The following is a 26,351-nucleotide window of genomic DNA, read 5'->3' as shown; positions in this document are numbered from 1 at the left end:
ACACCCCAGAAGCTGTTCCTCATTTTGGTGCTCACCTCATGAGTTCATTCTTTAATCTCTCTGTCCACCACATTTAGAGTGAGGGCTTTCCTTCAACTAACACTGCCAACTTTTTCACAGTCCCACTGCTGAAGAGATGTCCCCATGCTCAGAGAGGAACCAGCCCATGCAGACTCCCCCCTCACATTCTGTCTGATGAGAATTCGGGACTCCTGGGCTGTGAGAACACTTCCCACCATACCTGGAGCTCCTTGATCTTCTTCTGCAGCTGGGCCTCAATCACTTGCTGATCTTCAATCCTCGAATTCAGCTGACTCATTTCAAAGTCTTTCCTGTAGGGAGAGAAGGCAGAGCCTCTGGTCAGACAAGCACTGTCCCACCAAGACCCTCCAGGTCCTGAAGTCAGAGGAAGATTGTTCCTTGCACTGAGACACCCAGATCCAGAGTCAAAACAAACAAAGCCACACAGGAAAGTGCCCGCTGGGGTGAAGAGCAGTGCATGGACTGCTCTGAAGGAGGCTTGGAACAGCCGTACTGGCAGACAGCCTGGCTCTGAGGTTTTCCCTGGGATCCCCCTCGGTACTGTTCTACAGATCCCCAGCTAGAACTGGCCATGAGGTCCCAGCTCTGCATTAGGACCCTGCCAGACAAGTTTGTACAGAGGACAAGCTATAGCACCATGATCTGTTCATCTGTGCAGCTGAGTTCCTCAGGAGAGCAACTCCCACATCATCTCTGCTTAGTGCCCGGAAAAACTAAGTCCATTTGCTTGGACTGCTCCAAGCCACATCCCGGCACGCCCTGCAGAGAGCACGTGTCCGCTGGGTTTAGCAGCAGGCACTGGCCTGGCAGGGTAAGAACACAGCCCCAGTACTTGTCACTCACTCACTTTTTGAGTTTCTCCTCCAGTTGCTGTTTGTCATTCTCCAGATCCATTATGGACTCCTGTGTCAACTTCAGGTCTCCTTCAAGCTTCCTCTTAGCTCTTTCCAGGTCCATGCGGATTTTCTTTTCTTGTTCGAGAGAGCTTTCCAGCTGGAGAACGAAGGGAGACAGGCTAGGGAGGGAAAGGACCCCTGGAAGCCACTGACCTTCCCCTTGTCCATTGCTGTGGGAACTTCACCCAGCCCTGAGGGTCACTCACAGCTGTTTCCCAGTTAGACTCCAGTTCCATGCCCTCAGCCCAGGACCCATGGACTACATGGGGTCCTCTGGACCACCTCGTGGTTCAGGGGAAGTTTGGCAATGGGGTTATTTATCACCTGGCCATATTCAACAGGGATCTGATAATGATCACACATTCCAGATCCCACTCAGAGGCAGCCTCTGTGCTCTCCTGGAGATGTGTGACTCAAACCTTTCCCACTTCACTGTCACTGGCCCATGACTCACATCATCCACTTGCTGTTCCAGTTTGACTTTGGCTTTGGTCAGCGTGTTGACCTTGTCTTCCTCAGCCTGCAGGTCATCCAGGGCCTGCTGGTGGGCCTCCTGCAGCGCTTTCTTCTCTTTCGTCAGCTTGGCAATGATCTCATCCAGGGCAGCCATCTCTTCAATCAGGTTTTTAACCTAGATCAATGAAGTCAAAAATTGAGTGCATCTTCTCTGAGACAAGCGATGCAAAGCCAGTCCAGCAGCCTGGCCCATGGAGGGCAGGAGTTCACGTTCAGCAGCAGCTCGGCACCTCAGCAGCAGCCAGCTCCTCTCCACTTGGCCAGGCTTCTGCCCAAACCCCAAGTCATTTGCCAATGCACAGAACCATTTGCTCATTTGCTCCCGTGCAATAAGGCAGGACACTGGAGGGTCTTGCCCTCTCTCACATCTTTTTGCCCTCTGCCCAGCCTCACCTCCCTCACACCACCAGCCTCATCCCCAGGGATTCTTTTTTGTACCCCCACAAGCACTGAAGCCCCTTGGCAACGAGGCTGTTCTCTGCAGAAAGGGCTACTGACCTTGTTCTCCGTGGCATGCTTCTCCTTCTCCACCTTGGCCAGTGTGATCTCCAGGTCATCGATGTCTTTCTTGAGCTCTGCACACTCGTCCTCCAGCTTGCGCTTCTTGGCAGTGAGGTCTGAGTTCATCTCCTCCTCGTCCTCCAGACGCTCTGTAAGCTCCTTCACCTTGGCCTCCAGCTGGATCTTGGACTTGATCAGCAGGTCGCAGCGCTCCTCCGCGTCCGCCAGGTTGTCTTGCTCCTAAGACAGGCAAAGGAGAGCAGGTGCTCACCCACTGCCCCAGGAGCACACCAGCAGGATCAGCCACACTGCCCTGGCTATGGGTCAAGCTCTCCTTGTGGAAGGGACAGAGCAAACTCGAGGTGCTCAGGCGTATCAGGAGATCCATGCAGGACCGTGGGACAACAACTAACACTGACTGGGGTGAAGAGCTAATGGCAACCAAATCTTTCCAGAAGCAGAAGACACTAGCCTGACACTTTGTGACACAGAAATGCCACCAATTAGCCACAACTGAGAGAGCAAACATCCCCATCCCTCCCACCTCCACATGACAACATCACCCTTTCCAAAGCCAGGGGACCACAAATTCCCATAAGACAGTGAGTCTGTGATGTAGCTTCAGGTTTCCACTGAGACCAACGCTGCACTTCAAACAGATCGTGGCAATGAGTGTGCCTCAGAACTGCAAGAGGCTGAAGGAGGGATCTGGTGCTCTCTGCTCCTTCGCCCACCCAAGGACCTTGCACATTCTGTGTGCTGCCAGGCACGTGGTGAGGCACTCACTGCTTGCAGCTGCAGAGCCAGGTCATTCTTCTCCTGGATCATGGAGACCTGCTTCTCTTCCAGCTCCTTCCTCTTAGCCTCTGACTTCTCCAGAGCCTCCTTCAGCTTCTGGAACTCCTCCTTGAGGTTGGACATTTCCTTCTCAGTCTGGGCAGACTTGAGTAAAGGCTTGATCTTGAAAAACAGCTTCATCCAGGACCAGTTCTTAACAGCATTGAAGGCCCGGATGTTCCACTGGATAGTGTAGAGGGCTTCTCTGCAGGGATACAAGCACAGCATCGTCATCGTGTAGATTCCCATCCTCACTGCAGCAGACCCCCAGCTTTTGCAGGATTTTGGAGATGGTTTTGTTCCCCACCAAGTGGCAGAGAGCTGCATAAATGGCACGCTGTCAGCACACTGTAGTGGCCTCGGTGGGATGAGTGGTGTGGCCTGGCTGCCACTTCTCCTCCATCTGCATCTCACTGAATCCTTCCAGTGAAAAACAAATTTCCCCAGCCCAGATACAGCGACTGGCGACTGTCCCTGTCGGGCCTGTGCTGGACCCTGCAGGTCCGCCTCCATCCCTTCCATTCCCACTCACAGGCAAGACCCACAAACCAAACCCACTGAAACACAGAGGGAACAAGAAGAGGTGCTCACAAAGCTCTGCCTCCTCCCAAAACTCTACCTCCTGCTGATGATCTTCTGATACTCAATGCGCATGAGGTGCCCGCGGATCCTGGCCTGCAGCATGGTCAGGATCTTGGCCAGACGCTCATCTCGCATCTCTTCCAGCAAGCCCAGCAAACCAGCCTTGAAAAACACCTGCAGGCAAGGGCATGAGAACAGAGTCAATGGCACAGAGGACAGAGCTCAGGGGTGACGTGACCTGTCAGACAGGGCTACAAAACATGGCCCAAAGCAGGGATACACGGAGCAGAAGGAACATGCCCTGCATGGGCAGGCACCCACGCTCAGTACTGGTTGAAGATTCACCCACACAGGACACAGAAACAGCCAGGCACCAGATCTCCTGGCCCTGTGCCCTTCCCTTCACATCGCCCAGCAGGGACTGGCCACTGTGTTGGATGATACAAGCTCAGGCAGCAGTGACCTTCTGCTCAGACCTGTTTCTGCCCAGCCTGCTTCTCCCCTGCCCTCCTCAGTCCCTTCAGGGGCCACACTCAACCCACAGAGCATCCAGAGCTTCAGCAGAGCTGTGGTCAGGCAGAGAGCAGGCTGGGCAGTGACAGCGAGCTGGGGTTGCAGAGAGACAGGAGCCACAAGGTCTCCCTCTTGAGGACCAGCAGTTGCCCGACCTCACCTTGGTGTGACCAAACTTGTACTGGGAGTGATCCAGCTCCAGGGAGCTCAGCAGTTTCTCTGTGGCCTTCCTGCTGTCCACGAACTTGTCATCTGGAATGGCTGCTGGGTTCAGGATACGGTAGCTGCAGGCACAGAGCAGAGGGACGGCATGCAAGAGAACCCCAGCACAGAGCTGATGGCTCTGTCACTGTCCCTGTACCCAGGCCATGCCAGTTCCCCTGGGAGCTGTCACTGCAGCATGTGCTGGGGCTCCAGCTGAAGCACGGGCTTTACTGCAGAGCAGAGCCCAGGGATCCCAGCCAGAACTGAGTCCCTGTACCCAAGGAGAGCTGTGCAGGAGGAGGTCGCTGGCCTCACCTGGCCTGGGCCAGACCCAGCCCAAGCAGAGTGGATGGAGTCGGGCTGGGCAATGACAAAGATCCCAAGTGCAAAGGGAAATCAGAACCAGGATCAGAGGTCCTGAGCCTGGCCACCATCCACCTGCATCAGTCCTGCATGCAGCATCTTAAAACTCAGCAACCCTGCTGTCTCATCAGGCCAGGCATCAAACTACCCCTGACTGGCTCCCCAGAGCCACCAGCAGAGCTGTCCTGAGCTGCGCACACCCTGTGCTGGTGGCTCACAGCAGCCGGGCACGAGCTGAGGGGCAAATCAGAGCCACAGCAGCCTGCTTCCCCCCAGAACACGTGCTGGCAGCTGGCGAGGGGAGAGGAGGCAATTACCGCTGCTTGAAGTCTGCGTAGAGGATCCTGTTGGGGAATCCCTTGCGGCAGATGCGGATACCTTCCAGGACACCGTTACAGCGCAGCTGGTGCAGCACCAGGAAGGCATCCATGGCACCTAGGGGGGAGAGCAGGGATGGAGCAGGGGCTCAGCCCAAGCAGATGGGGAAGTGCAGCTGCACCACAGGCCTGAGCTTTGCAAACAGCCTCTGTTTTTGAGCAGGGGTGTTAACCTGTCTATGATGAGCACTGGTGCTGCAGCCCAGGCCCCAAAAGATGGAATTTGGTCTGAAAGATTCATCTGTGCCTGGTGCCAGACAGGCACAAGACAGCCCAACTGCCAGCACAGAGCCCAGCTGGGAGCCTGGCAAAACTCTTGTTCCCCAGTAAAAGAGACTGGGAAGGGGCATGGTGGTTTCCACACAGAGATGGGGCCAGGGCTCAGCAGCAGCAGAACTGCTGCGAGGAAAGGTTTGGGGAGCTGGTGGGTGCAGGAGCTGGGCAGGACACCCTGCCAGCTGCTGTGCAGGGCTGTCACCTGAGGGACCTGCCAGGCCGCTCTCCTGTGCCGTGCCTACCTGGGGTCTTTGTCTCATTGGGGATGATGCAGCGGACAAAATGGGGCTGAGTGGAGCGCAGGTTGGTCATCAGCTTGTTAAGATTCTCCTGTAGGGCAGACATGGGGGATGAGGCATGAGGTGATGCCTCTGCCCCTACAACACTTCTCTCCAGCACATTCCCCCCACGGGCAGGAGAGAGCAGACCCTGTGAGCCCCTTACCACCGCTCACAGGAGAGGAGGGATTTCCTCCTGCTTCGCTGCTCTCAATGCTGCTCTGCTACCCGGACATCCCCCGCCCCACAGCAGCACCACTTCTGCCAGGCTGGTGCAGCAGCAGAGAGGACTGGGCTGGCAGCCATGCCGATAGGCACCTGCTGGTTTTGCTCTGCCAGAGAGGAGCCAGATGCTTCACCAGTATTTGTAAGTAAAATTTGGCTACAGGGAAGAGCCAGGAACACAGGACTGAGACCAGTTCTGGCATACGCTTCTGCTGGTGCCCACCAGCCCTCCCTTCAGCATCCTGCAAGCCCAGTGCTGGCATCCACACTGCCTGCAGCCCCCATCTCATCTTGTTTTCCCTGTACCCCACAGTGCTGCCCATGCCCTTTGGCTGTGACAGGGCCCTGCCGAGCCAGCCTGGGCCTTCTGCATCCTGCCAGCCAGCTTTGTCCCAGGTCTGGCTCATGGGGGTTGCTCTGTGAACGTCTGCTTCAAGGCCTGTGTGCCCTGCCTGGACTGTGGGATTGGGTCTCTGGGATTAGAGCCCTGCAGAGCACCATCATGGGCCCTGAATCCTGGGATGACTCCTGGCTCTACGTTTTCTTGCAGAAAAGACATCTGTATCTCTGGTCTTTCCAGGCTGCCTTTCCCTCCTCAGAGGCTCAGCCTGTCCAGGACCAGCTCTGGAAAGCCTCAGTGTGGGGCAACTTCTCGCCACAGACACCTTCCCCAAGGTCTGTGACTTGTCCAGAACAAAGAAAATCACGTTTCCCTGGACAGGGCTGGGTCAGGGACCTTGCCCTCAGGAAAATCCTTGGCTACCAGGGCTGTCAGTGGTCCTATCAGAAATGTTGCCCTCTTTGAACCATAAAGTTGTCGCAGCAGGACTCAGCTTTGGGCTCACAGATACCCCTGAGCTGTTTTTCAGTTGCTTAAGCTCTGGGGTGGACAAATAACTCCTGTTCTGAGCATGGGGTAAGGGGTGTGAGCTATCCTGAGCTGTCACATAGCTCCCCCTGAACAGCAGAACAGAGAGCCGCCTGCTCAGAGACCCGTAAGATGCTCCTCCATTTTCTTCTGCCCAAAGGCTGGCCTTCCCGCCGACAAGAATGAGGAGAGAAGTAGCACAGACTTAAAGTGATGTTCATGTAATACATTATCTAAACATCACTACAAGTCTTAACTGCCGCTCTCTCAAAGGCGAAGGAGCTGCCGGGCAGCACAGGCATCACGCGGGCAGCAGCAGCACCAGCCCCAGCCTCGTGTCCTTCCCTAGCAGCACGGGGACAGGGCCTCTGCCAGGACCAGAGCCAACCTTTGCCAGGGGCAAGAAGATATTCAGGAGCTTTTGCCTAGCCAAGACAACTCTCTGGAGGCCTTGGGGTTCTTCAAGGCCCAGGAGTTGGTGTGTAAGATACCCTGGAGTCTTGGAAGGGAAGTGGGATTGATACTGGGATGCTCTGAACACACTTCCCTCGTGGGTTTGGATGAGGGCTGGGCTCTTACCTTGTGTAGCTGGGACACTGTTTGGAAGGAAGCTGCCTTCTTACGTTTCTCCTTGGTCCCCGGTTTGTGAGGTTCCTCTGTAGGGTTGAGATATTGATTAATTACATGACCAAACATGAAATTAATGACAAATAATGACCTGTCAGCTTGCTTTGGAGGACTCAGAAGCACCTCCAAGCAAACCTGCAATGAAGATGTCAGTGAAATGCCCACAGCCCCTGCTCTCTGTAAAGTGGAGATGGTAGCACCACACTGCAGAGCAAAGCCTTGGACTGCCAAAAGTTCCTCCCACAGCACCCAGCTCTGGGTAACAGGGCTGCCCTTCACACAACCCATGTTACCTCTGGCAGGGCCACCAGGACAGCACTGCACAGGCTCAGCCTGGTCTTGCCCACCCGCCTGAAGCCCCTAGGCCAGCTCTGCTTCTCCAGAGCTGATGTGGGTCTTGCCTTTGCCCAAGCTGCTAGGTGCAGGAATGCTGCACCCACAGCTGGGGGTGTGCATGATAGGGCTTTGCTGTAAAAGGAGGGAGGGAGGATCAGCTAGAAGGAAGATGAAGTTGTTCCTCACCTGAAGTGGAGCCCACATAGTTCTCGTAAAGGGAGGCCAGGAGCTTGTTTTGGGATTTTTGAAAGACAGACACCACTGTCTCATTCAGGGGGTCCTTGTTTTTGTCCAGCCACCCAATGATGTTGTAGGGCACCTGTCAGAAAACGAGAGAGGCAAAGGTAAGCACCGCTGTGCAGGAGGAGTGCGAGTGCTGCAGAAGAGCTGACAAGGGACGTACCACACCAGCATAGTGCACCAGCTCAAAGTGGGCCTCGTATTTCCGCTTCTTATCCGGACGGGGCTTCTGGAAGTTGGGTGATTTCCCAATGTGGTTGTCGTAGAGCTTAGCTTTGAACGACATGTCAGAGGCTTTTGGGAACATGCACTCCTCTTCGAGGATGGACAGGATTCCCAGTGGCTGCAGGAAAAAGGTGGTATAAAGAGGTCTGAGTTCAGTGTTGCCAGGTGCCATCCCCAGTACAGGGGATTCTCTGTGCTCCTGGGCAAGGCGAGGCAAGGTCTGACCCGGGAGGTCCTGTCCTCATTCAGACAAATAGTGCAGGACATCTACCATGGGGCAAGCTCTCACTGCTCCTCTGGTGTACCTCAGGCTGCATGGTCTGCTGCCATTTTCCAGCCCGTCAGAGTGAGACTGGCCAGGCCTGCAAGACATGGGTCTTGCCCAGATCCATTCTATTGCAGAGGAGGCCCTCTCCTGTATCCTAGCAGGTGTGCCCCTTTCCAAAAAAAGGTGGGTTTCCTCCATAAAAGGTTTCCAAAATTTAATACAAGCTTCTCTGAATCAGTAAACACCCCAATAAGAAGCAATGAGGGTGGGGAAAAGGGGGCAGAGATCACTGTTCTCTGGAGGAAAAGGCCCCACCAGGCTCACCAGTGAGTAGGAACGGAATTGCCATGGTTTTACAACACCAAAATTTGTCTCAAAAAGGGCCTAATGAGCTGCAGGTTCGATTATAAATGCAGGCAAAACAAAGTTGTGCACTTGCTACTGACTGGGAGAGGGACTTGCTTCATTTTTGGTAGCAGAGCACCTCTCACTGTTTCAGCCTTTGCAAACAAGCTGCCTACCAGAAATACCAATTTTGTGGCCTGGCTCATGCTTTACCTTCTCTATCAGGTCGATGCAAGCCTGCAGGTCCAGGCCAAAGTCAATGAAGACCCATTCAATGCCTTCCTTCTTGTATTCTTCTTGCTCCAGAACAAACATGTGGTGGTTGAAGAATTGCTGCAACTTCTCGTTGGTGAAGTTGATACACAGCTGCTCGAAGCTGTTGAACTGCAAGAACAAAACCAACCTGCTTCAGCAGGAGGAGCTCCAGAGGTGAATGGAGTCATTGTTCTGCTTTGTCTGGGTGTGAAGAGCAATCTGTGCTAGGATCATGTAGCTGGATTGTAGCTGTTCATCAGCTGTTCATGTAGCTGGATTGCTACATGAACAAGTAGCCAGGAGCTCACTGGAGATGGGCCCACAGCAATGTTAGAACAGTAGTAGTGAGCTACTTGTTTATTCTAGACAAATGAATTCATGCAAGAGCTCTTTTTGTTATCAAGGCCAACAGTTTCCTGGAGGAAAGCTGTCGGACACTAGGGGACCTAGCTGTGTCATTACCACATTCCCCTGATTGCAGAGGGCCTGCAGAACTCACATCAAAGATCTCGAAGCCTGCAATGTCCAGTACTCCGATGAAGAACTGTCTGGCCAGCTTGGTGTCTAGGGTCTTGTTGATCCGAGTCACCAACCACTTGAACATACGATCGTAGGTGGCTTTAGCCAGGGCTCCCACAGCGTAGACAACCTGCCGAGGCAAACAGAGATGAGGTCATGAGCACTCATGCTTCTCCCTGATTTTGTAGGGAGTAGGCTGCAGAAGAGAGCTCCATCCGTGCCAGGTCTAGATTCCTAACTCTGACGTGGCCGACAGGATGCATTTTTGCTGCATTTAAGTTTCCCACAAGATCAGTGATTTAGATGAGATTTCTGTCAGAGCTGAACTCTTCATGGGATTGGGACTGACTCTGAAGCAGACCCATAGAATTTGGATTTCTTCTGGCTGTGATCCAGCCCGCATTACAAAGACACTGAACTGAAACCCCAGCCCTGGTTAACACCCAAAATTTTCTGCCAGCCCTGCCACCAATTTTTCTAGCTACTAAAAGCCAGTAACTGTAGACACATTTTGTTATGGTGCTCTGGAGTCTCTTCCCAAGCCAAAGAGAGTGAACTGAAGCACGATGCACCCTGTACAGAAAACATTACACAACAGACCTGACCACAGAGGAGACACATACCAGTATGAGCAGGGAGCCTGTGTCCTGGCATACCCACCTGTTCCACATTCTGACCTTTGGTCACGTATTCATTGCCCACTTTCACACGAGGATGGAGCAACCCCTTGATGAGGTCAGCTGAGCTGATTCCCATGAGGTAGGCAGCTTTGTCAGCACCTGAAAACCAATTGGAAGGCATGAGGAAGCCAGCAAGTAAGCCATGAAAAAAATATATATTACCAGCTCTTCTGCTGATCAACACTAACTATATCATTTTATCCACTTGCTGCATAGTCTGCTCCAGTCTCTGTATTGTGATTTCCTGCTTTGGGTATCATATTTTACTTTTAAAGTCTGGACCTCCTGCCTGAGAAGTCAGAGTTTGTTGGAGATAGCCTTAATAGACCTGCTGCCCCCAGTATGGTTTCCAGTCTTCTTGATCTGTGAATCTCTACGCATTTTCCTGTGGGAGCTTGGATTCCCATGCGGAAAATTTCAACTGATCAGATGAAAAGGGATTTTCTTGCTTATCTTTCATAGACTCTTTATAGTAGATTGTAGCAAGAAAAACAGCTCTGTAGGGAAATAATTTCTACTAGATCACAATCTTCTTTAATTACCAGGTAGCAGCAGAATCCTGTGTTCACATTTCTGGTGAGCAAGGGCATGAGAACACTGAACAAGGTGAAGTACTGGCAGGTTTCTTGATGTCTGTCACAACTCTGTGATGGGCTGTGGCTGAGACAGGTCTGATGCAAATGAGAACATCTACTTCTTGCAAGAGTCTGTCCCCAAAAATGCCTGCTTATAGACAAGCCCCTCTGTGTACCCAAAGTAAGTCCTAAGACCTACTGCTAGGGATCTGACTGCTAGGGATTGTGATCATGGACCTTCACAGACCAGGCCAGGGGTGTTATCACAGTCTGCTCTCAGAGAGTTTTGCATGTAAAGGCCACACTGGGTGTCAGGTATCATGGAGAAGAAAAAACAAACAAACAACAACAACGACAACAAAAAAACAACACCTACTTTCAGTGCCGTCAGCCTCTGCCTGCTCCTCCCGCTGCTTTTGCTTGAACTTCATGTTGCCAAAGTGCATGATGGCGCCCACTATTTTATAGGAGCCGTACTTCTCATCATTACTGAAGCCCAAGATATCCATGGCATGCTGAGGAGAGACAAAGCAGCATAAACAGGACAAAGTCACGGATCTGAGATGAGGTTTGGTGCTCCTACTGCCTCCTAAGGTGCTCTCCCTGTCCTGAGGCTCTACTGGCTGAGTGGGGCAGGATGCTCTAGTTGGTGGGCACCTAGCTGAGTAATCCTGCTCCACAGGATTTCAAATGTGAGTTCAACTTTCCCAAGATCCATCTGAAAGCAAAAAGACCAGCCTGGCATCCACAGCTAGGTTTTCTGAGTTGAGGTCTAGAGACCATATTTCTTGTTTTTTCATGGGAGCTCTGTGAAGTGCTTATGCACTACAGCCGCTTCTTACTGCAGAGACCTCCTGTCCCTTCTGTGCCTGGAAGAGGCTGTTCACGGGGGATCAGTCACCCTGCCATTTCTTGTAGGCTCACAGCACATGCAGAGCAACTGCCAATGAACCAGAAGGAGCCCACAGCTAATTTAGAGAAGGACAGAGAAAAGCCAGGACATGTCCTTATGAGTGTGGTTGTGAGGCCATGCCCTCCCTAAAGCCCCCACTTCTGGTTCTGTGGCATGAAGGAAGCGCACGTACATCTGTCGCCATGAGTTCCTCGCCATCATCCAGGTTGTCCACGGTTGTTACACCCTGAGAGCAGAAGTGGTAGTCGTAGGGGTTGAGGGAGAGCAGCAGCATATCTGTAGGGGAGGAGACATGCAGGGGGTGAGGCCAGACTGAGATGAAGCTGGGTAAAAAAGGGGTAACGCTGGATGTAGATGAAGAGGTGAGGCCACAGTGGCCTCAACTAGATGGCACCAACCAGTGGGACAATCTCTGCACGCCCAGGCAGGCCCTCATATGGGTCAATCCCTTCTGTGATGTTCCTCCTGGTTGCTATCTTGGGAGATGGCTTGGCGGTAGACTGATTTAGAAGTGGCCATCCATGCCCTTGTGACCACCAGATAAGATTACTGCTCAGCACAGCTCTCCAGAACTACCTAATAAGGTATCGTAGTGGAGCCAGCAGCGGGCTCAAGAGCCTGCAGCCAAAAGGCTGACCACCCCAGGGCGTCGTGCCAGCCATCCTTCTGCAGTGGACAAAGGTTTCCTGTGCACTCTGTGCAACCTGGCACCTGGAGGGCAGGGCTGCCCAGAGCACGAGAGTGGCCCCATGGCAAATTCAGGGTCAGCTGAGACTGTCCTGGGGAACACATTTAGGATATGTCTGCCCTGCTCGCAGACAGTTGCAGAAAGGGCTTTAATTTTCAGACTGAAGTGACTGGTTTCTCAGTCTGTGAAGATAAAGGAGGCCAGAGTAGACAACATCTTTAAATCCCTTCTACCATGAATTATCCAACAACCCTACAGTCCTGCACAGCCATCAAAGCATTTGAGGGCCATACCTGCATGGTGAGCTGGGTTTGCTCAGCTCTGTGGAGAGCAGGACCCTGACAACATAGTTCTTTCTGGCTGTTTTCAAGCTGCCGCATTGTAAAGGCTACGCTGCAACTTTTGCTGCCTTACCTTGCAGCTCTGGTTTCTTCCCAGAGAGGATCTGGTAGTAGATGTGGTAGCTTCGCTCTTTGGGTTGCTGGAAAATCACTCTTGATTTTTCCAGAAGATCTAGAAGCAAATAGGGCAGAGGGGTTAAAGGAGGGCTTGCTTTTCCCTGGAGCTGACCAAGCATCAGCAGAAATAGTGAGAAAGAAATCCCTCCCCGCTGCAGCTGGCACGTGTTACTCACAGATGTCGATGTCTGCAGAGGCCAGCTTCCCTGAGGGGCCAAAATGGATGCGGATGAACTTGCCCTGAAAAACGTTTACAAGGAGGTAAGCACTGGGCTTGGCTACACAGGCACGATTCCAGGCAGCTCCTAGAAACCTCAGATAGCTACAGGACACTGGTAATTCCCCACTTCTTAGGTTTCTGCTGATGCCAGGCAAATAACTGTGCTCAGTGAGGGATAGGTTGGTGAAGTTCTCTTGTTTGTAATGTGCTGAGGGTCAGTCAGTATTGCCTAGGTCTTTAAACACTGGGTAGGCAGAAATTCCACTCACAGCAGATAAATCCCTGTCCTCGGGCCTGTTCCTCCCGCAGGGCAGTATGACACTGAGCCTGTCCACAGCCTCCTGTTCATCATGTGCTGGGCAACCTCAGCCCCTGAGCCCCTCCTTTCCTCTCAAGGCACACAAACAGCCATCAAAGCCACCTGTGGTCAATGAGCTCCACATCCCAGTGCAGACCCAGGCTGGGCTTAGCAAAAGGGCTGATACTGCTTGGAAGTGGCATGCCTGTCTGCCCCAACTGCAGCACTCCAAGCTGTGCTTTCTGGCCCCTCAGCTTTGGACTTGTAAGGGACTTGACTGCAGCCCCAGGCTGTGATGCAGGCAATTCACACTGACCACGCCACCCACTGCGCTGATTTAGCCAGCAGAAGCCTGGCCCTAGCAGACCAACCCCACTAGAGGAAGAGCTAGGTGTCTGCTCTGCAGCTAGATACTCCACTGAACAAAAGCACAAATACCACAGATGATGCATTCAGTTACATAAATGCTGCACATGAGCACTCCGTCTTCCTACGACACTTACAAAACGCGAGGAGTTGTCATTTCTTATTGTTTTGGCATTGCCAAAAGCTTCCATAGCTGGGTTAGCCTCAATGATTTGATCTTCGAGGGTTCCCTGGAAAACAAAACCAAAGGTTGTGTCAGCTCTCGCCCAGCTGGAGGGGATCTGTCACCAATGTTGCAGGGAAAGGGAGCATGAGGCTCCTTGTCCCGTCTGCATGCTATGCTCATTAATTGTCTTTTGAGCCTGCTGCTTCTGAGGCCTCTCCTTTTCTTGTGAGGGGATGCAGCTGGATTTAGGGGCAGAAGAGCTGGATTTTGCAGTGAAGTTCTCTCTGAGCTTTGCCTAAACTCGCTTCTCTGCACAAGGTCCTTAGCCCCTTTCCTGGGCTGCTGCAATGTGCAAACCAAGAGCAAGCACACATTGCCACCACAACAGTCTGAAGCATTTCAGGCTCTTTGCCAGGCATTTCCCCTTCCACCAAACCGAAGTCCTGGAGAGTTCCAGTCACAGCAAATTGCAAGTAAACAGATGCAGAAAAGAAGCTTGACTCCCTGTGCTAACAAAATGCACAGCAGGGCCACAGCGTGATGGGGACACATTGCAGGTCCCAGCTGGTGTCATCTTCTGAACTCTCTGGAGCTCTTTGGAGAAAACCCCAAGATTTATCTCCCCATAACCTTGTTTTTCTATTCATGTTTCATACACATAGTTCAAAGAGACAGAGACAGTCACCACCTAACACAGACAAAGCAGGAGAAGAATTAGAAGAGAGAGAGAGACTCCTGCCAAGCCACATGAAGGACAGTGGGGTCTGACTACAGCAGCAGAGTTTGGTAGCACTGGCACTTGCAGGATTTGTCAGGAAAGAGCCTTTCAGTGCCCACTCCCTGACACCATGACAGCTCACAGCACCTTCCTGCTGGAGGCGAAACACCAGCTCTGGGCTTCCAAGGCTGGGGCCATGACTGGTCCCCACCTCTGCAGCTCCAGGCATTTAAAGGGCAAAAGAGACAGGGAGCTGTTGTGAATCACAGCTTTACTAGCAGACTCTATCTTGTCTCTTGGATATCCTTTGATCTATTCAAATCTAATCTCATCAAAAATTGCCTGCGAGATGCCAGGGGGGCTGCCCCATGGGCTGCCCCAGAACCACAGTCTCAGTCCTCCAACTAGCTGGCTCTTAGTAATGGTTTTCCTGAGCCTCACGTATTAACAAGCGTCTCCCACCCAACAGGGCATGAAGGCAGCTGACTATGTGCATCAGCTAAAGCCACCCCTCAGTGCTGGACGGAGAAGCTGGGAGCCAAGGGCACTGAACTGAGCTGCTGAAATGGCTGAGCCAGGACTGCTGCCCCACATTGGCACTCCCCGCTGTCCTGCTGGAGCTCTGGTGCAGCTGAACTCTGCCCTCAGCGTTAAAGATTAAGAGTCCATAACACTTACCCCAGTTTTAGTGGCAAGAGTTGCCTAGAGAAAAGAAAGAAAATTGTCTTTAGAATCTGGAAAAGCCAAGCAAGAGCCACAAGAAGCATGGTCAGAAAAGCAGGACACGGCCACTTAGTGTCAAAAACGGTCCAAGAAAAAATGGGAGGATTAAATTTTTTAAGATATGCCAAAAACTTGTTAAATAGATTAGCTCAAGAAAATGAGGAAATGCATCAAAAAGCAAGAAGAGTTAAATCCAAACCCAAAGAAGAGTAAAGAAAATAATGCTGAAGTATGGCTTATCTGATACCTAAAGCAGCCAGTTTGCTTCTGTAAGGGGAAAGCAGGCTGGAGCCTCAACATGTCAAGAAGAAATAAGCAATTGCAAGAGCAGCTCAAAAATAACCAGCACCAAAGAAATGCAAGAATCAAAACAAAAGCAAGAAAAGCACAAGGTAGAAAAGGGTCAAGATGAACAAAAGAGAAAAATAAAAAGGAGAAAAGGACGAAAAGCAAGGCTTAAAAGAGACAAGGTGGGTAATGGCAGCTTTACTCCATTTCTTTAATGGTCCTTAAGAAGATCTGTGGCGTGTGGAAGAAGGAAGAGAAGATGAAGAGGGCATCTAACGCACCTCTTCCAGTCTGCTCAGTCTGAGCAGCCACTTAAAAAAACATCCATTCCCCCTTGAGCAAGATTGTTTCAAGCCTTGCTTGTTCAAAAGTCAGGGAAAAGCCAAGCCCTGGGTGGGTCAGACCAAAACACGCTTCCAAATGCAAAAAGTTGGGGGAAGAAAAAAAAAAAAAAAAGTAAAAAGAAGAAAGAGGGAAGGGGAAAAAAAGGAAAAAGAAAGGAAAAAAAAAAAAAAAAAAAAAAAAAAGGAAGGAATAAAACAGCAAGAATTTCTTTCAAAAGAGGGTCTTACTAATTTCTTGCCCGGTGTGTCGCCCAAGGCTGCGACAATGGCAAAGTACTGAATGACCCGCTTGGTGTTTACAGTCTTACCAGCACCAGATTCTCCGCTTAGAGTAACAGAAATACACAGATCAAGGACATGAGGCAAAGAACAGGCAAAAAAAAACTTCAAACAGAGACCCTGCCAACCTGCCGGGGCTGCCCAGCCACCCCACGCATCATGCTAGGTAGGAGAAGAGGAGCACCAGGGAGAGACGGGGCTACCAACTTGCCATCCTGGGCAGCAGTTTTCGAGGCGAGGGCGAACGTGGTGTCCTTTGGGCCCCCGCAGAGGCAAGCAAAACCCTGCTCCGCGTCCTCCGGAGCAAACCCACCGCCAACCTGGGCTTTGCCTGCCTCTGCTGCGGGGCCGCACGCAGCCGGCTGTCAGGGGGTGCCAGCAGACACCGAGGCGGTGCCGAGCTTTGTCTGGCGGGCACGAAGCCCTCGCCCCAGGGCTTCAGCTGTCCCGGATCAGCACGGGGCCGTGTGGTGGCTGGTTTCAGCACGCCCCGCTTTGTTGGGGGAGCTTGGAGACGGCCAGGGTGCTGTGGCGGGGCTGATCTTGCCCAGGCGGTGCCCACACAGGGGCTGATGAGCGTAGGGCCTGGCTGGCTGGCCGGCTGCACAGGCCCGCTGAGCTCATCCCTATAGATAGCCGCTCCCCTATTGTAATCCCAGATGACAAAGAGCGGGGGGAGCTGGGGAGCGCAGCGCCGCAGGACCAGAGCCAAGCATCTCTCCTCAGCCCCTGCGTTACCTAATTAGGCTATGGCCGAGGCTAAAAATGTCCGTGGCTCCTGGCAGCGGCCAGGGGTCCTTTAGAGTCCTTTATATAGCCCTTATCTATATGTCACTTGAAATTAACCTGGCCTGCATCCTCCCACATCGCCCGCCACCCCTCCGCCTGCCGATGCCGCCATCTCCCCCCTGGCCTCGGCCTCCATCTCCGCCCGCCATGGTCCAGGGACGGGCGCCGGTGGGCGGCCGGGGAGCCCGGTGGCAGCTGTCGGGGTGCGGGGCAGCCTGGCACTGTCACCTGGCGTGGGACGGGCTGACAGCTGCCGGGGTGGGGGTGCGAGGTGCTGGGGGCCCTGCTGAGGCAGTGGGTGCTGCTGGTGAGGGCAGCCGGATGGCGGCTGGGGGTGAGATGGGGGGCGGGAGGCGCAGGGAGAGACTTACGTGATGAGCATGGACTGGTTCTCTCGGTCTGCAAGGGAAGGAGCAGGCAGTCAGTGGGGATGCCTGAAGGTTTTGCCCACTCCACCATTTTCACCCCCTCAGGGCTGGTGGCAGTGCCCCCCACCTCATCCCTCAGCCTCCCCCCCAGCCCCACGGCCGCCATGGTGCCCGGCGGGCCCCTTACTGCGCAGCATGTCGTTGTAGGCGTTGTCGGCGATGGAGTAGATGTGAGGGGGGGCCTCGGAGCGCCGCTTCCCCTTGTAGGCCGCCACCACGGGCGCGGTGTAGACGGGCAGCCACTTGTAGGGGTTGATGGTGACGCAGAAGAGCCCCGAGTAGGTCTGCGGGCAGGAAGGGGGCGGCTGAGGCGCAGGGGAGCCCCGGCACCCCTTCCCCTCATGGTAGGGTGAGGGTGGCGGGGTCCCCCCGGGCGGCGGCGGCTTACGTAGATCATCCAGTGGGAGTAGCGGCGCTTGAGGTTGTAGAGCACGGAGGCCTCGTTGAGGTGCGTCAGCATGGCCATGTCCTCAATCATGTCAAACTTGGGGGGGTTCATGGGCTGCACCTCGTCCTCCTTCACCACCCGCGTCTGCCACAGCAAGGATGGGGGCGTTGGGGCTGGCTCCAGGGCACCCTCTCCCCCAGTCCAACGGGCTGCCCTCCGTTTTGGGGTGGCAGGGTGGTAGCACCCCAGGCTGGGAGGAGCAGCCCCAAACCTGTCCCTCCCCAGGGACACAGCTGAGGAGGGCTCCCAGCCTGGGGGCACCAAGATGCCACCCCCCAACCTCCAACCCCCATGGAAACATTGCCCTGCAGGTGCCACCTCCTTCTGCCCTCCCAGAGGTGCCACCAGGATGGCCACACACGGGACAGGGGAAATGGCACTGCGCTTGCCCCGCGAAGTGCTCAGCATCCCTCAGCCCACCAGAGGGGTCTCTGGTTATTTGGGCAAACAGCTGAAACGAGACCCCACCACTTCTAGCTGGGTCTATTTAATCCCGTAAATCCAAGCCCTGGGGAACTATCGCCTTACATATCTGGATGGAAGGCGCTGGATTTAGCAAATGGGCTTGTTAGTGCATGTGAAACAATATCTTTCAAAGAGATTCTTTTTTTTTTTTTTCAGGTATTGAGCATGTGATGTTAAAAGGTGTTAGCTGTTAAAAGCCAGAAAGTGAATAGAAGAACGAGGGTGGAGTTTCTCTCTTGAAACTGTTTCTGTTGGAACCCTGGATCCAGTGGACGCAGGTATAGCTTGTATAGCTTGAGATTTTGCAAATCCATGACAAATTTAAAAAATAGTTTCAAGAGCGAACGGCAAAAAGGGTTTGGAAACTTTTTTGTTCGCATAATCTGAAGATCTCGAACCAGAGCATTTTAAACAGGAAAATAAACCTTTCAAACTGACACCCTCCTCCACTGTAAATTATCTTTCATGGAGGGAAAATTTCATGGAGGAAGAAAAATTTTCCCAATTTCAGACAAAAATCTTTTTAAAACCTTTACACTTTTCATAGGCAATTGCGTACACTTCAATTGGGCAGGCATGAGCACTTCTCAGTGTCATTAAGACTAGACAAGAAATAAAAACATCGACGTCTATCATTTACTGCCGGGCCAGCACCTTGTTCTTTTCCCCATTTTACACCAGTGCAAGTCTCTGCACAGCAGCAGCGCTGCATGGGCATGTAACTCCCACAGCCAAGAAGGGAATATTAATTAAGCCCATTTGTGGCTATTCATAATGGATGTTATCTGGAGAAATACCAGCTGACGGCTGCCTGCTTCGCCTTCCCCTCACTGCTGCGGAGCTGGAGCTGCACCACCCCAGCCTGCCAGCCTCAGCCCTGCTCCCCAGGGCAGCGGTGGGAGCAGCCACTGGGCTGCAGGAGGGAGCACAGGGCTCAGAATCAGCCCCTCAGTGCCCAACACCACCCTAGCATTTGGCAAAGAACAAATCTTCAGTCATGTTCATGCAGCGAGTGGCACAGTGATGGCCCCCGTACAGTTGTTCTTTGCTTGTTCCCCCAACACCGCTGTCTCTGCTGCAAATTCAGGCTAAAACAAGCAGGACTTGGCTCCTTACCTCTGGTTTCAACCTTCAAGGTTGGCAAAGCAACAGTTCAGCAGCACAAGGGGCTGTGCTGGAGTCGGCCCGCTGTCCCGTCCACCCATCTCACCCAGTAAATCGGGTTCGAAAGCAGCCCCTCAGCGGGGGGATGCCGAACGGTTGGCATGCTCAGAAAGTTGTTGTCCTGTGTGTGCCGACACACGGCGGTGTGACAAACAGCACGGCCAGCCCTCAGGGGACAACTGACTGCTGAGCATGGATGGGCTCTCAGGGAGAGCCTGGCTAGGTCCAGACGTGATCTTGTCACGCGTATCCCCCCTCTGCACACACTTGCTGGCTCTCGGAAAAGGAAAGGTATTTTGCTTACTTGCTTATCTTTGGTTTCCACAGTGACTTTGCCACCGGAGCTTTCTTTGATTTCCACTTCAACGTAAGCTTCTTTCTCATCTGGGATCCAAGCACGCTTCTTTCCTAGAGGGGGGGAAGAAGGAAAGGAAAGGAAAGGAAAGGAAAGGAAAGGAAAGGAAAGGAAAGGAAAGGAAAGGAAAGGAAAGGAAAGGAAAGGAAAGGAAAGGAAAGGAAAGGAAAGGAAAGGAAAGGAAAGGAAAGGAAAGGAAAGGAAAGGAAAGGAAAGGAAAGGAAAGGAAAGGAAAGGAAAGGAAAGGAAAGGAAAGGAAAGGAAAGGAAAGGAAAGGAAAGGAAAGGAAAGGAAAGGAAGGAAAAATATTGAAAGTGTCAACTGAAAGCTGCATCAATGCAGTCTGAAAACATGGCAGGACAGTGGTTATTCCTTCCTACGCTCTTGGTCATAGGAGTGGGGATTTATTCGCCTTTTCCATGTTTGGCAGCTGTTTAATTTGCCTGGATCAACTTTTGGTGTGACAGAAGTCTGCTGCTTCCCATGTGCTTGCAGTCAAACTCTAATAAAAAAGAAAGGTGAGAGGAAGCAAAAACAAAAACAAAAACAAAAACACCCTCTCCTGGTTTGTAGTGCCCAGAAGTGTGGGATAGAGCGGGTTGCCTCAGAGCAAGCCCTGCACACCTCCAAAATGAAATGGAGCTGGAGAAGGCTTTGCCACCACCAGTCCCTCAGCCCATCTTCCCCAGCCCTTCTGCCCTTCAGGGCCAGGGGAAATGATGGGCCAACTCCTCCCGCTACTCAGAAGAGAAGGGGACAGTCAGAAACCTTCTGAGATCCTCCAGGGTGCTGGGGGCAATTCTGCAGCACCTGCAACACCCTGAGAAACAGTCCTGGGGAAGGGATGGGGACAATCTCCAAGGAGAGCCACGGCCATGGGTTCCTTGGGGCTGTGCCTTGGGGCTTACCATCAAATGGGATTGTCTGAAGCTTCAGCTGCTCTGTGTAGCTTTTCCGGAGGTATTCAGCAGCCTCCCCAAACTCGCTCATGTCCAGCATAGACATCTTGCCTGGTTGGAGGAGGACTTGCCGACAGCGAAGGAAGAGTGAACAACACCTGAATGCTGACGAGAGGGAAGGGGCAAGAAGTCAGTGCACAGAGAAGGCATCCACCGCTGGGCTGCTAACCCAGAGGAACAGTCACCAAGAGTCCTTTTAATTTTAGAGAGTGAGAGAAGACAGCGACAACAATACTAGCTAATAATAACCTTAATAACAACACAATCACCGAACACTTCTCCTGCTGCTGCTATCAGTCTCGCACTACAAGTCCCAGCTATGTGAGCCTGCATCGCCCTGGTATCAAAATCATTCACATTTAGGGCTTGACCAGAGATCAGCAGCAGCACCCCTTTTCTTGATAAGCCCAGCTAAGAGCTATTGCAGCTCTGCAGACCTGCTGGAGCCCTGGTGCTCTGCACAAAGCCTCTGCAAAGACCCGTGTCCGTGCTGCAGAGCAGTATTGCAAGACAATAAAAGCAAGAACGGAGGCATTATCCCTTGGAAGAGCCCTTCTAGAGGACCGCGCTGACAGCTGCTTGGAAAGGCACTTTTATGACACTGCTTTCTAACATCCATCTAACGCAGTGTCCCACGGCACGACGCCGAAACGCTGCTGCTGCCACGAACGCGCCCAGTGCAAAGTCGGTAAAGTGCACAAAATTTGGCAAAGTGCACAAACCGTAGCAAAAATACTCCTGATTCGGGTCCGTCCCACCCTGTGCCAGCAGTCAGCCCCTGTCTCCCAGGAACACCCGCCCTGCGGAGGTGAAGCGGGTTAGTAGCAGAGGAGAAGCGTGCACGCAGCCGTGCTCTTTATTACTAACCTTGGTGATAGGACTGAGCGGCTGCGTGCGTGCCGCAAAGCCCCTTTTTATTGTGTCTGTCAAGGTCAGAGTGGGAAAAGATATGTCAGAAATTCCCATGTGTCATGTCCACACAGCTCCATTGGTGCTGCTGTCCCACTGCCCGGAGAGACACAAAAGGCAAACTTCGCTTTTATCTCCCTGCAAATGCAGCCTGGTTATTTTTACTCCTGTATTGTCAGGCGAGCACAAAGGCAGAACGAGGGACTGCAGCCCTGGGAGGCAGCACAGCTCCGGGAGCCTGCTCTGCCAGGAGTGCAGGATCAAAATCTTTGCTTTCCACCTTCCCAGGCTGGCCCATCCGAACCTCTGGCTCAGCTCTGGTCCAGGCTCTCCTCACTGGACTGCCCGGGAGCAGGGAACCAGGGCAAGGACGTTGGGGTCAGCCCTTGATACCCCTTTGCCTTCTTCTCCATGGGCTTGGTTAGTTTACCCAACCACACCAGCTGCTTCCCATTGAACACCAAATGTCATGAATTTGCTTTTCTGATTATAGGCAATGGAAATGCAATGGGTTTGTTGGAGGGGCTGATTCTGGATGGGCTCTGCCCAGCACTAAACCCCTGGGTCCTGCTTCCAGAGCATGCTCACCTCAACGCCAGAGCTTTGTTCATGGCTGAGGCAGATGAAAAATCACTCTGTTCAGAGAGGCTGCTGGGTTTCCTCCACATCATTTTACCCAGGCTGACCCCAAAGAGTCCATGGGCAACGTGGTGACCACCACTCAGAGCACAGCTCCATCCCAGCAGCAGCACCATGAACTTTCTGAGATGGGAATGGGCCCGGTGGGAGCAGCACAACCCAATGGCTGTGTCACGGGGATTTCTCTGCCAGGTTCAGGGAAGAGCCATGTAGCTGCTGGCATCCTAAGTGGTTTCTGCCCTCCTGGCTGGCACTGGCACTGCCCGCAGAAGACCCCCACACCTCCTCCCAGCCAGCTCGCGGCTGGTCCCCTCTGCAGCCCAGCTCTGCTCCGTCCCAGGCACCAGGCCACCTCACCCCCTGGGGAAGCAGGTGGGCCTCAATGCAGACATGGGGGACACCTCTTGGCTGCCCAGTCCTGTGGTCATGTCCTGGGGACACAGAAATGCCAACTGATCCCACCAAGGTGACTCCGGAGTGAAGCCTGGGAGCTTTGTGGGATGGAGGAGGACTCCAGAGCTTCCCCCTGGGGTGGGAGCCCTGCTGGAGGGGATGGCTGAGCTCAGAGACGGGTCGTTATTGCCTTCAGTGACTGCACAGTGTAATGTAAGGGCTTTGCATGGTGCTGGTCTTCCCATGAATTAAACTGGAGAGGAGGCTGTGGCCTGGTGCCCAAGACGTGTTGCTTTGTCACTAACAAGGTGACCTTGAGCCCACCAGGATGAAGCAGGCTGCAAGCCCCCATCTCCAAATACCACGTGGGCACTCCCCCACTATGGTGGCCTGAAGTCCATGTTTTCATCCACCGGGATGTGAGAGCAGCTGCTGCAGAGCTGGACTCCACAGATGTGTCTCCTCCATCTCCCCTACGGGGAGACCATCGGGGGTCCTGAGCCCCCACCTGGCTGTGGCACCACAGAGGCGTTCAACCTCGCCAAGACAGCAGGGCTGCAGCGTCTGGAAGAGCAGCAGGCAGCGGTGGGCCACAGGTTCCTCTGAGGTCGGCCCGGTGGTCTTCTGCCTCCCCGTCCCGAGCTCGGAGTCGGGTTTCCACCCACGCCCTGGAGGGGCCCGAGGCCTGAGGCGGGTGCGGTGCCAAGTACCTTTGCCATGGGCAGTGGGACGAGCGCTCGTGCTGGCCCTACCAGCTGGCCCGGCCTCACACATTCTTCTCAGGGCACGTACCCACCCCGCGCTCTGCTCACCCCCTCCCTGCCTTATCTTTAAAGCGATTTTATTTTCGGAGATTCCTTCTGCAGTTCCTTCTGCTCGCCCTAGTTTCCCTCCCTCTTTGAAGATGTTCCAGCAGGGTCCATCAAAGGCCGAGCAGCTCTGTAGAAAGGGAGATGTGGAATGGTCACTCCGGCAGCTGCTGACACGCACTTCCTTTGGGTGCGGGTGATTTTGGAGCCTTTGTGATGTGGTTTTCAGGGTGGTAGGACGCTCATCCTGCCATTCCCGGCCAGGCCTGAGCTGTGCCTTTCAGACAGGTGCAGTGCGGCACCCTCAGCGGGGCAGCGGGTGGGGGATCTCCATGAACCTCCCACAGAACCCCACAGGCACGACAAGGAGCCCAAAGCTTTATCTGGAGCAGAGAGGACTTGCTTTAGGTGGCTATCGCCTGGTGCCAGGCCTGCTCAGACATCCCACCAGCTCTCCACTACCACCCTCAGCACTGTGAGCATCTCCCCTGCCATTAAGGCACCCTGTTTTTTCCCCCTACAGCTCTCTGCTTGACGTATCGGCGTCCCGTGAGGTGGCAGATGAGGATGGGGCTCCTTGGCCATGCCTTTGAGGGCATGACAAGCCTCTCCCCATGGGCCAGGACGCCACCAGCACCCAACTGTTTGGGTGTTTTGCAGTCAGAGCAGCTCCTCATCAGTCCCAGAGAGCCAGGGGGTGCCAGGGGCTCGGCCACCCCCCTGTGACCTCCCTGCTGCTCCCCGACCCCACGGGAGGAATGCTCCCCATTAGCAGGCTCTGATAAGTGGCAGGAAGGAGAATTACTCTCTGAGCCGGGCCATTTGCTAGAGGTTTCTTTCCACACTTAACATATCACCACTATCAGCTCCCTGAAATGCACTGGAGGGGGGTGCGAAGGCGCCTGATTAGATAAAGACAATCTGCAGAGGGGCTATTTCAGGCATATTTCCATGCAGCAGGAATGTCTGCGTTCAGGCGGAGGTGACAGCCCAGCACTGCCACCCGCCAGTGTCCCTCGGGCTCAGCCTGGACCCCGAGCCTTTGGCTGTGAGGCTCCCTCCAAAGCAGACCCCTAAACCCTGGCTGTGCTCTCTGCAAGGTGCTTTTTCACCAAAAAAAGCCTTCAGGAATAGTGCTGCTGCTTGCTGTAGCATGAGGCTTGGGCAGCATAAGCACACTGGAGCCTCTGGGCACTGTGCTCCCACAGTGAGCGAAAGAAATGAATGTACAAAATGCATCCAAAATGAGGATCGGGATTGGGAATGTACCTGGAAGAGGCATGACATGAGAAATCGGGGGCTGGAGTTAGTAAGCAACGTGCTGGGAAGGTCCCACTCGGGCAAAGAGGCAGCAAGGTCACCTGGAGATGGGAAAAACTGGGGAGTTTTTATTTGTTTGCATTTAATTTCCCAGCTTTGAGGTTTTAGGGACATTCTTCTCCAGAGGGATGGCCACTGGAAAGACCCAGCATCTGTTTAGGAAGAAAGGTTGTAACAAACACTGCAAATATTACAGGAATGTGTAAGCTGACTTCAGTGAAGACGCTTGAGGTTTTGGCAGTGCATTACAAAAAGAGATGAGAGAAAAGGGCCTCTCGCCCCCTTATTTGAACACTTAATGGCACCTCAATTGCAGCCGGCTTGCCGGGACAAGCCCTGGCACACAGCAGCCTTTGGAAAAGAAGCCCAAGAGCTGCCCTGGTCTTGGTTTCCAAGGTGTTTCCAAGGTGTTTTCTCCCACTTGATCAACCTCAGCTCATCTCATGACAGGGGACAGCAGTTCAAGACAGAGAGGCAGCAAACGTGGGATTTTCCCATGGGACCTGGTAGGCTTGGGCCGTCCTCAAGCCTGGGCACCACCTAGGAGGGAACAGCATTGCTGCGTGTCCCCACGCTGTGCCAGGACCTTCCCACGTTGCTGTGGCCCATCAGGAGGTCACAGCAAGGAGGTGGCTTGCTCCTGGCTGCCCTGCCCAGGTTAGGGGAGCAGGAGATGGTGGCCACTACACCAGGACTTCTGTTTTGGCCGTGGATTCCAGGTTTCCACTCACCAGCCTGGAAACACCCTGGTGGGCTGCTCCCCGCAGGCTGAGCCGAGCAGAAGTGGGTGAGTGTCCACAGCTGGGGAGCAGGGCAGTGCTGGCCACACATGTCCCCATCCAGGAGCTCGGGCGTCGCTCCGGGAAGCAAAAGCACACCCAAACTCAGGTGGAAACCCCCAATTTGGTTTTCCACCCGCTGGTCCCGCTGGCTCCCTCGCAGCCCGGCTCGGTGCTATTTATACCTCGCTCCACGGCGCAGAAAGGCCTGGTGGAAAAGCTAAGGAAGTGAAATTACTTTGGGGAAGAAATGACACTACCCGTTTATAAATAACCCGCGTTTCATTGATCCTGTGGATGCTGCCTTGGCAGAGAGTCCAATGTCACCGCTCCAGTCATGCAGACAATACGCGGGCATTGTTTTATTCTCAGTTACAGCGAAAAGGACAGCACCAGCTGCCTGGCTATCTTTAGCCCATGAGAGCACCCTTCAATTGTTCTGCACCTCAAACAATAGGCACACGTGTGGGGGGTTTAAGATTGCTGGCCTTAGCGGAGCATTTCGCGTTGAAAGGCGGCCTGGGGGACAACAGATTTCTTTCATACCCTTGCTGAAGCTGGCACTCATAGGGCAGGGCAGCCAGGCTGCGGGAGCTGAGCCGTTTTTCTCCTGCAGGACAGGGCTGGCGAGGGGCTGTGCTCTGGGGGAGCCCCCCGAGCTGTGCCCGCAGCAGGAGCCCCAGTGCTGTCATTATGTGGCTGCTGCCGCACTGCTCCCCCTGCTCCTGCAGCCAGGACAAATGACACAGCCCCAGGCACCGCAGCTGCACAGCACAACGGCCATTTGTGGTGGTTTGTGGTGGTTTGGGGCGTTTTTGGGTGCTTTTTGGTGTTTTTTTTTCCACTTTTCTTTTCCACGGGGTACCAGGGGAACCAAGCGCAGAG

The 26,351-nt window shown here is 53.6% G+C and overlaps 1 protein-coding gene across 2 annotated transcripts in view; it reads right to left on the bottom strand.

The window, feature by feature from the left end:
- Positions 1-20,701, bottom strand: part of MYH7B (myosin heavy chain 7B) — a 28,504-nt gene extending 7,803 nt beyond the window's left edge. The window contains exons 1-27 of one of the 2 annotated variants that reach the window (XM_084537785.1): positions 20,567-20,701; positions 19,608-19,711; positions 17,615-17,758; positions 17,354-17,510; positions 17,170-17,197; positions 15,959-16,055; positions 15,054-15,077; positions 13,629-13,721; positions 12,784-12,847; positions 12,564-12,662; positions 11,634-11,737; positions 10,925-11,063; positions 9,954-10,072; positions 9,274-9,423; positions 8,733-8,903; positions 7,845-8,024; positions 7,628-7,760; positions 7,058-7,134; positions 5,350-5,437; positions 4,772-4,889; positions 4,048-4,171; positions 3,412-3,548; positions 2,742-2,997; positions 1,953-2,195; positions 1,393-1,569; positions 890-1,035; positions 242-332 (exon numbers count right to left, since the gene is read on the bottom strand). In XM_084537785.1, coding sequence (XP_084393911.1) covers positions 242-332; positions 890-1,035; positions 1,393-1,569; positions 1,953-2,195; positions 2,742-2,997; positions 3,412-3,548; positions 4,048-4,171; positions 4,772-4,889; positions 5,350-5,437; positions 7,058-7,134; positions 7,628-7,760; positions 7,845-8,024; positions 8,733-8,903; positions 9,274-9,423; positions 9,954-10,072; positions 10,925-11,063; positions 11,634-11,737; positions 12,564-12,662; positions 12,784-12,847; positions 13,629-13,721; positions 15,054-15,077; positions 15,959-16,055; positions 17,170-17,197; positions 17,354-17,510; positions 17,615-17,758; positions 19,608-19,711; positions 20,567-20,663 — 3,360 coding nt within the window. In that variant the 5' untranslated portion in view covers positions 20,664-20,701. Of the gene's footprint in view, positions 1-241; positions 333-889; positions 1,036-1,392; positions 1,570-1,952; positions 2,196-2,741; positions 2,998-3,411; positions 3,549-4,047; positions 4,172-4,771; positions 4,890-5,349; positions 5,438-7,057; positions 7,135-7,627; positions 7,761-7,844; positions 8,025-8,732; positions 8,904-9,273; positions 9,424-9,953; positions 10,073-10,924; positions 11,064-11,633; positions 11,738-12,563; positions 12,663-12,783; positions 12,848-13,628; positions 13,722-15,053; positions 15,078-15,958; positions 16,056-17,169; positions 17,198-17,353; positions 17,511-17,614; positions 17,759-19,607; positions 19,712-20,566 lie in introns of those variants that run through there. The other variant, XM_084537784.1, reaches the window with a different exon arrangement.
- Positions 20,702-26,351: the final 5,650 nt, after the last annotated feature.

The sequence above is a fragment of the Aythya ferina genome (assembly GCF_964211825.1).
Source record: "Aythya ferina genome assembly, chromosome: 16".
Lineage (NCBI taxonomy): Eukaryota > Metazoa > Chordata > Aves > Anseriformes > Anatidae > Aythya > Aythya ferina.
This window is presented reverse-complemented; position numbering and strand designations above follow the sequence as displayed.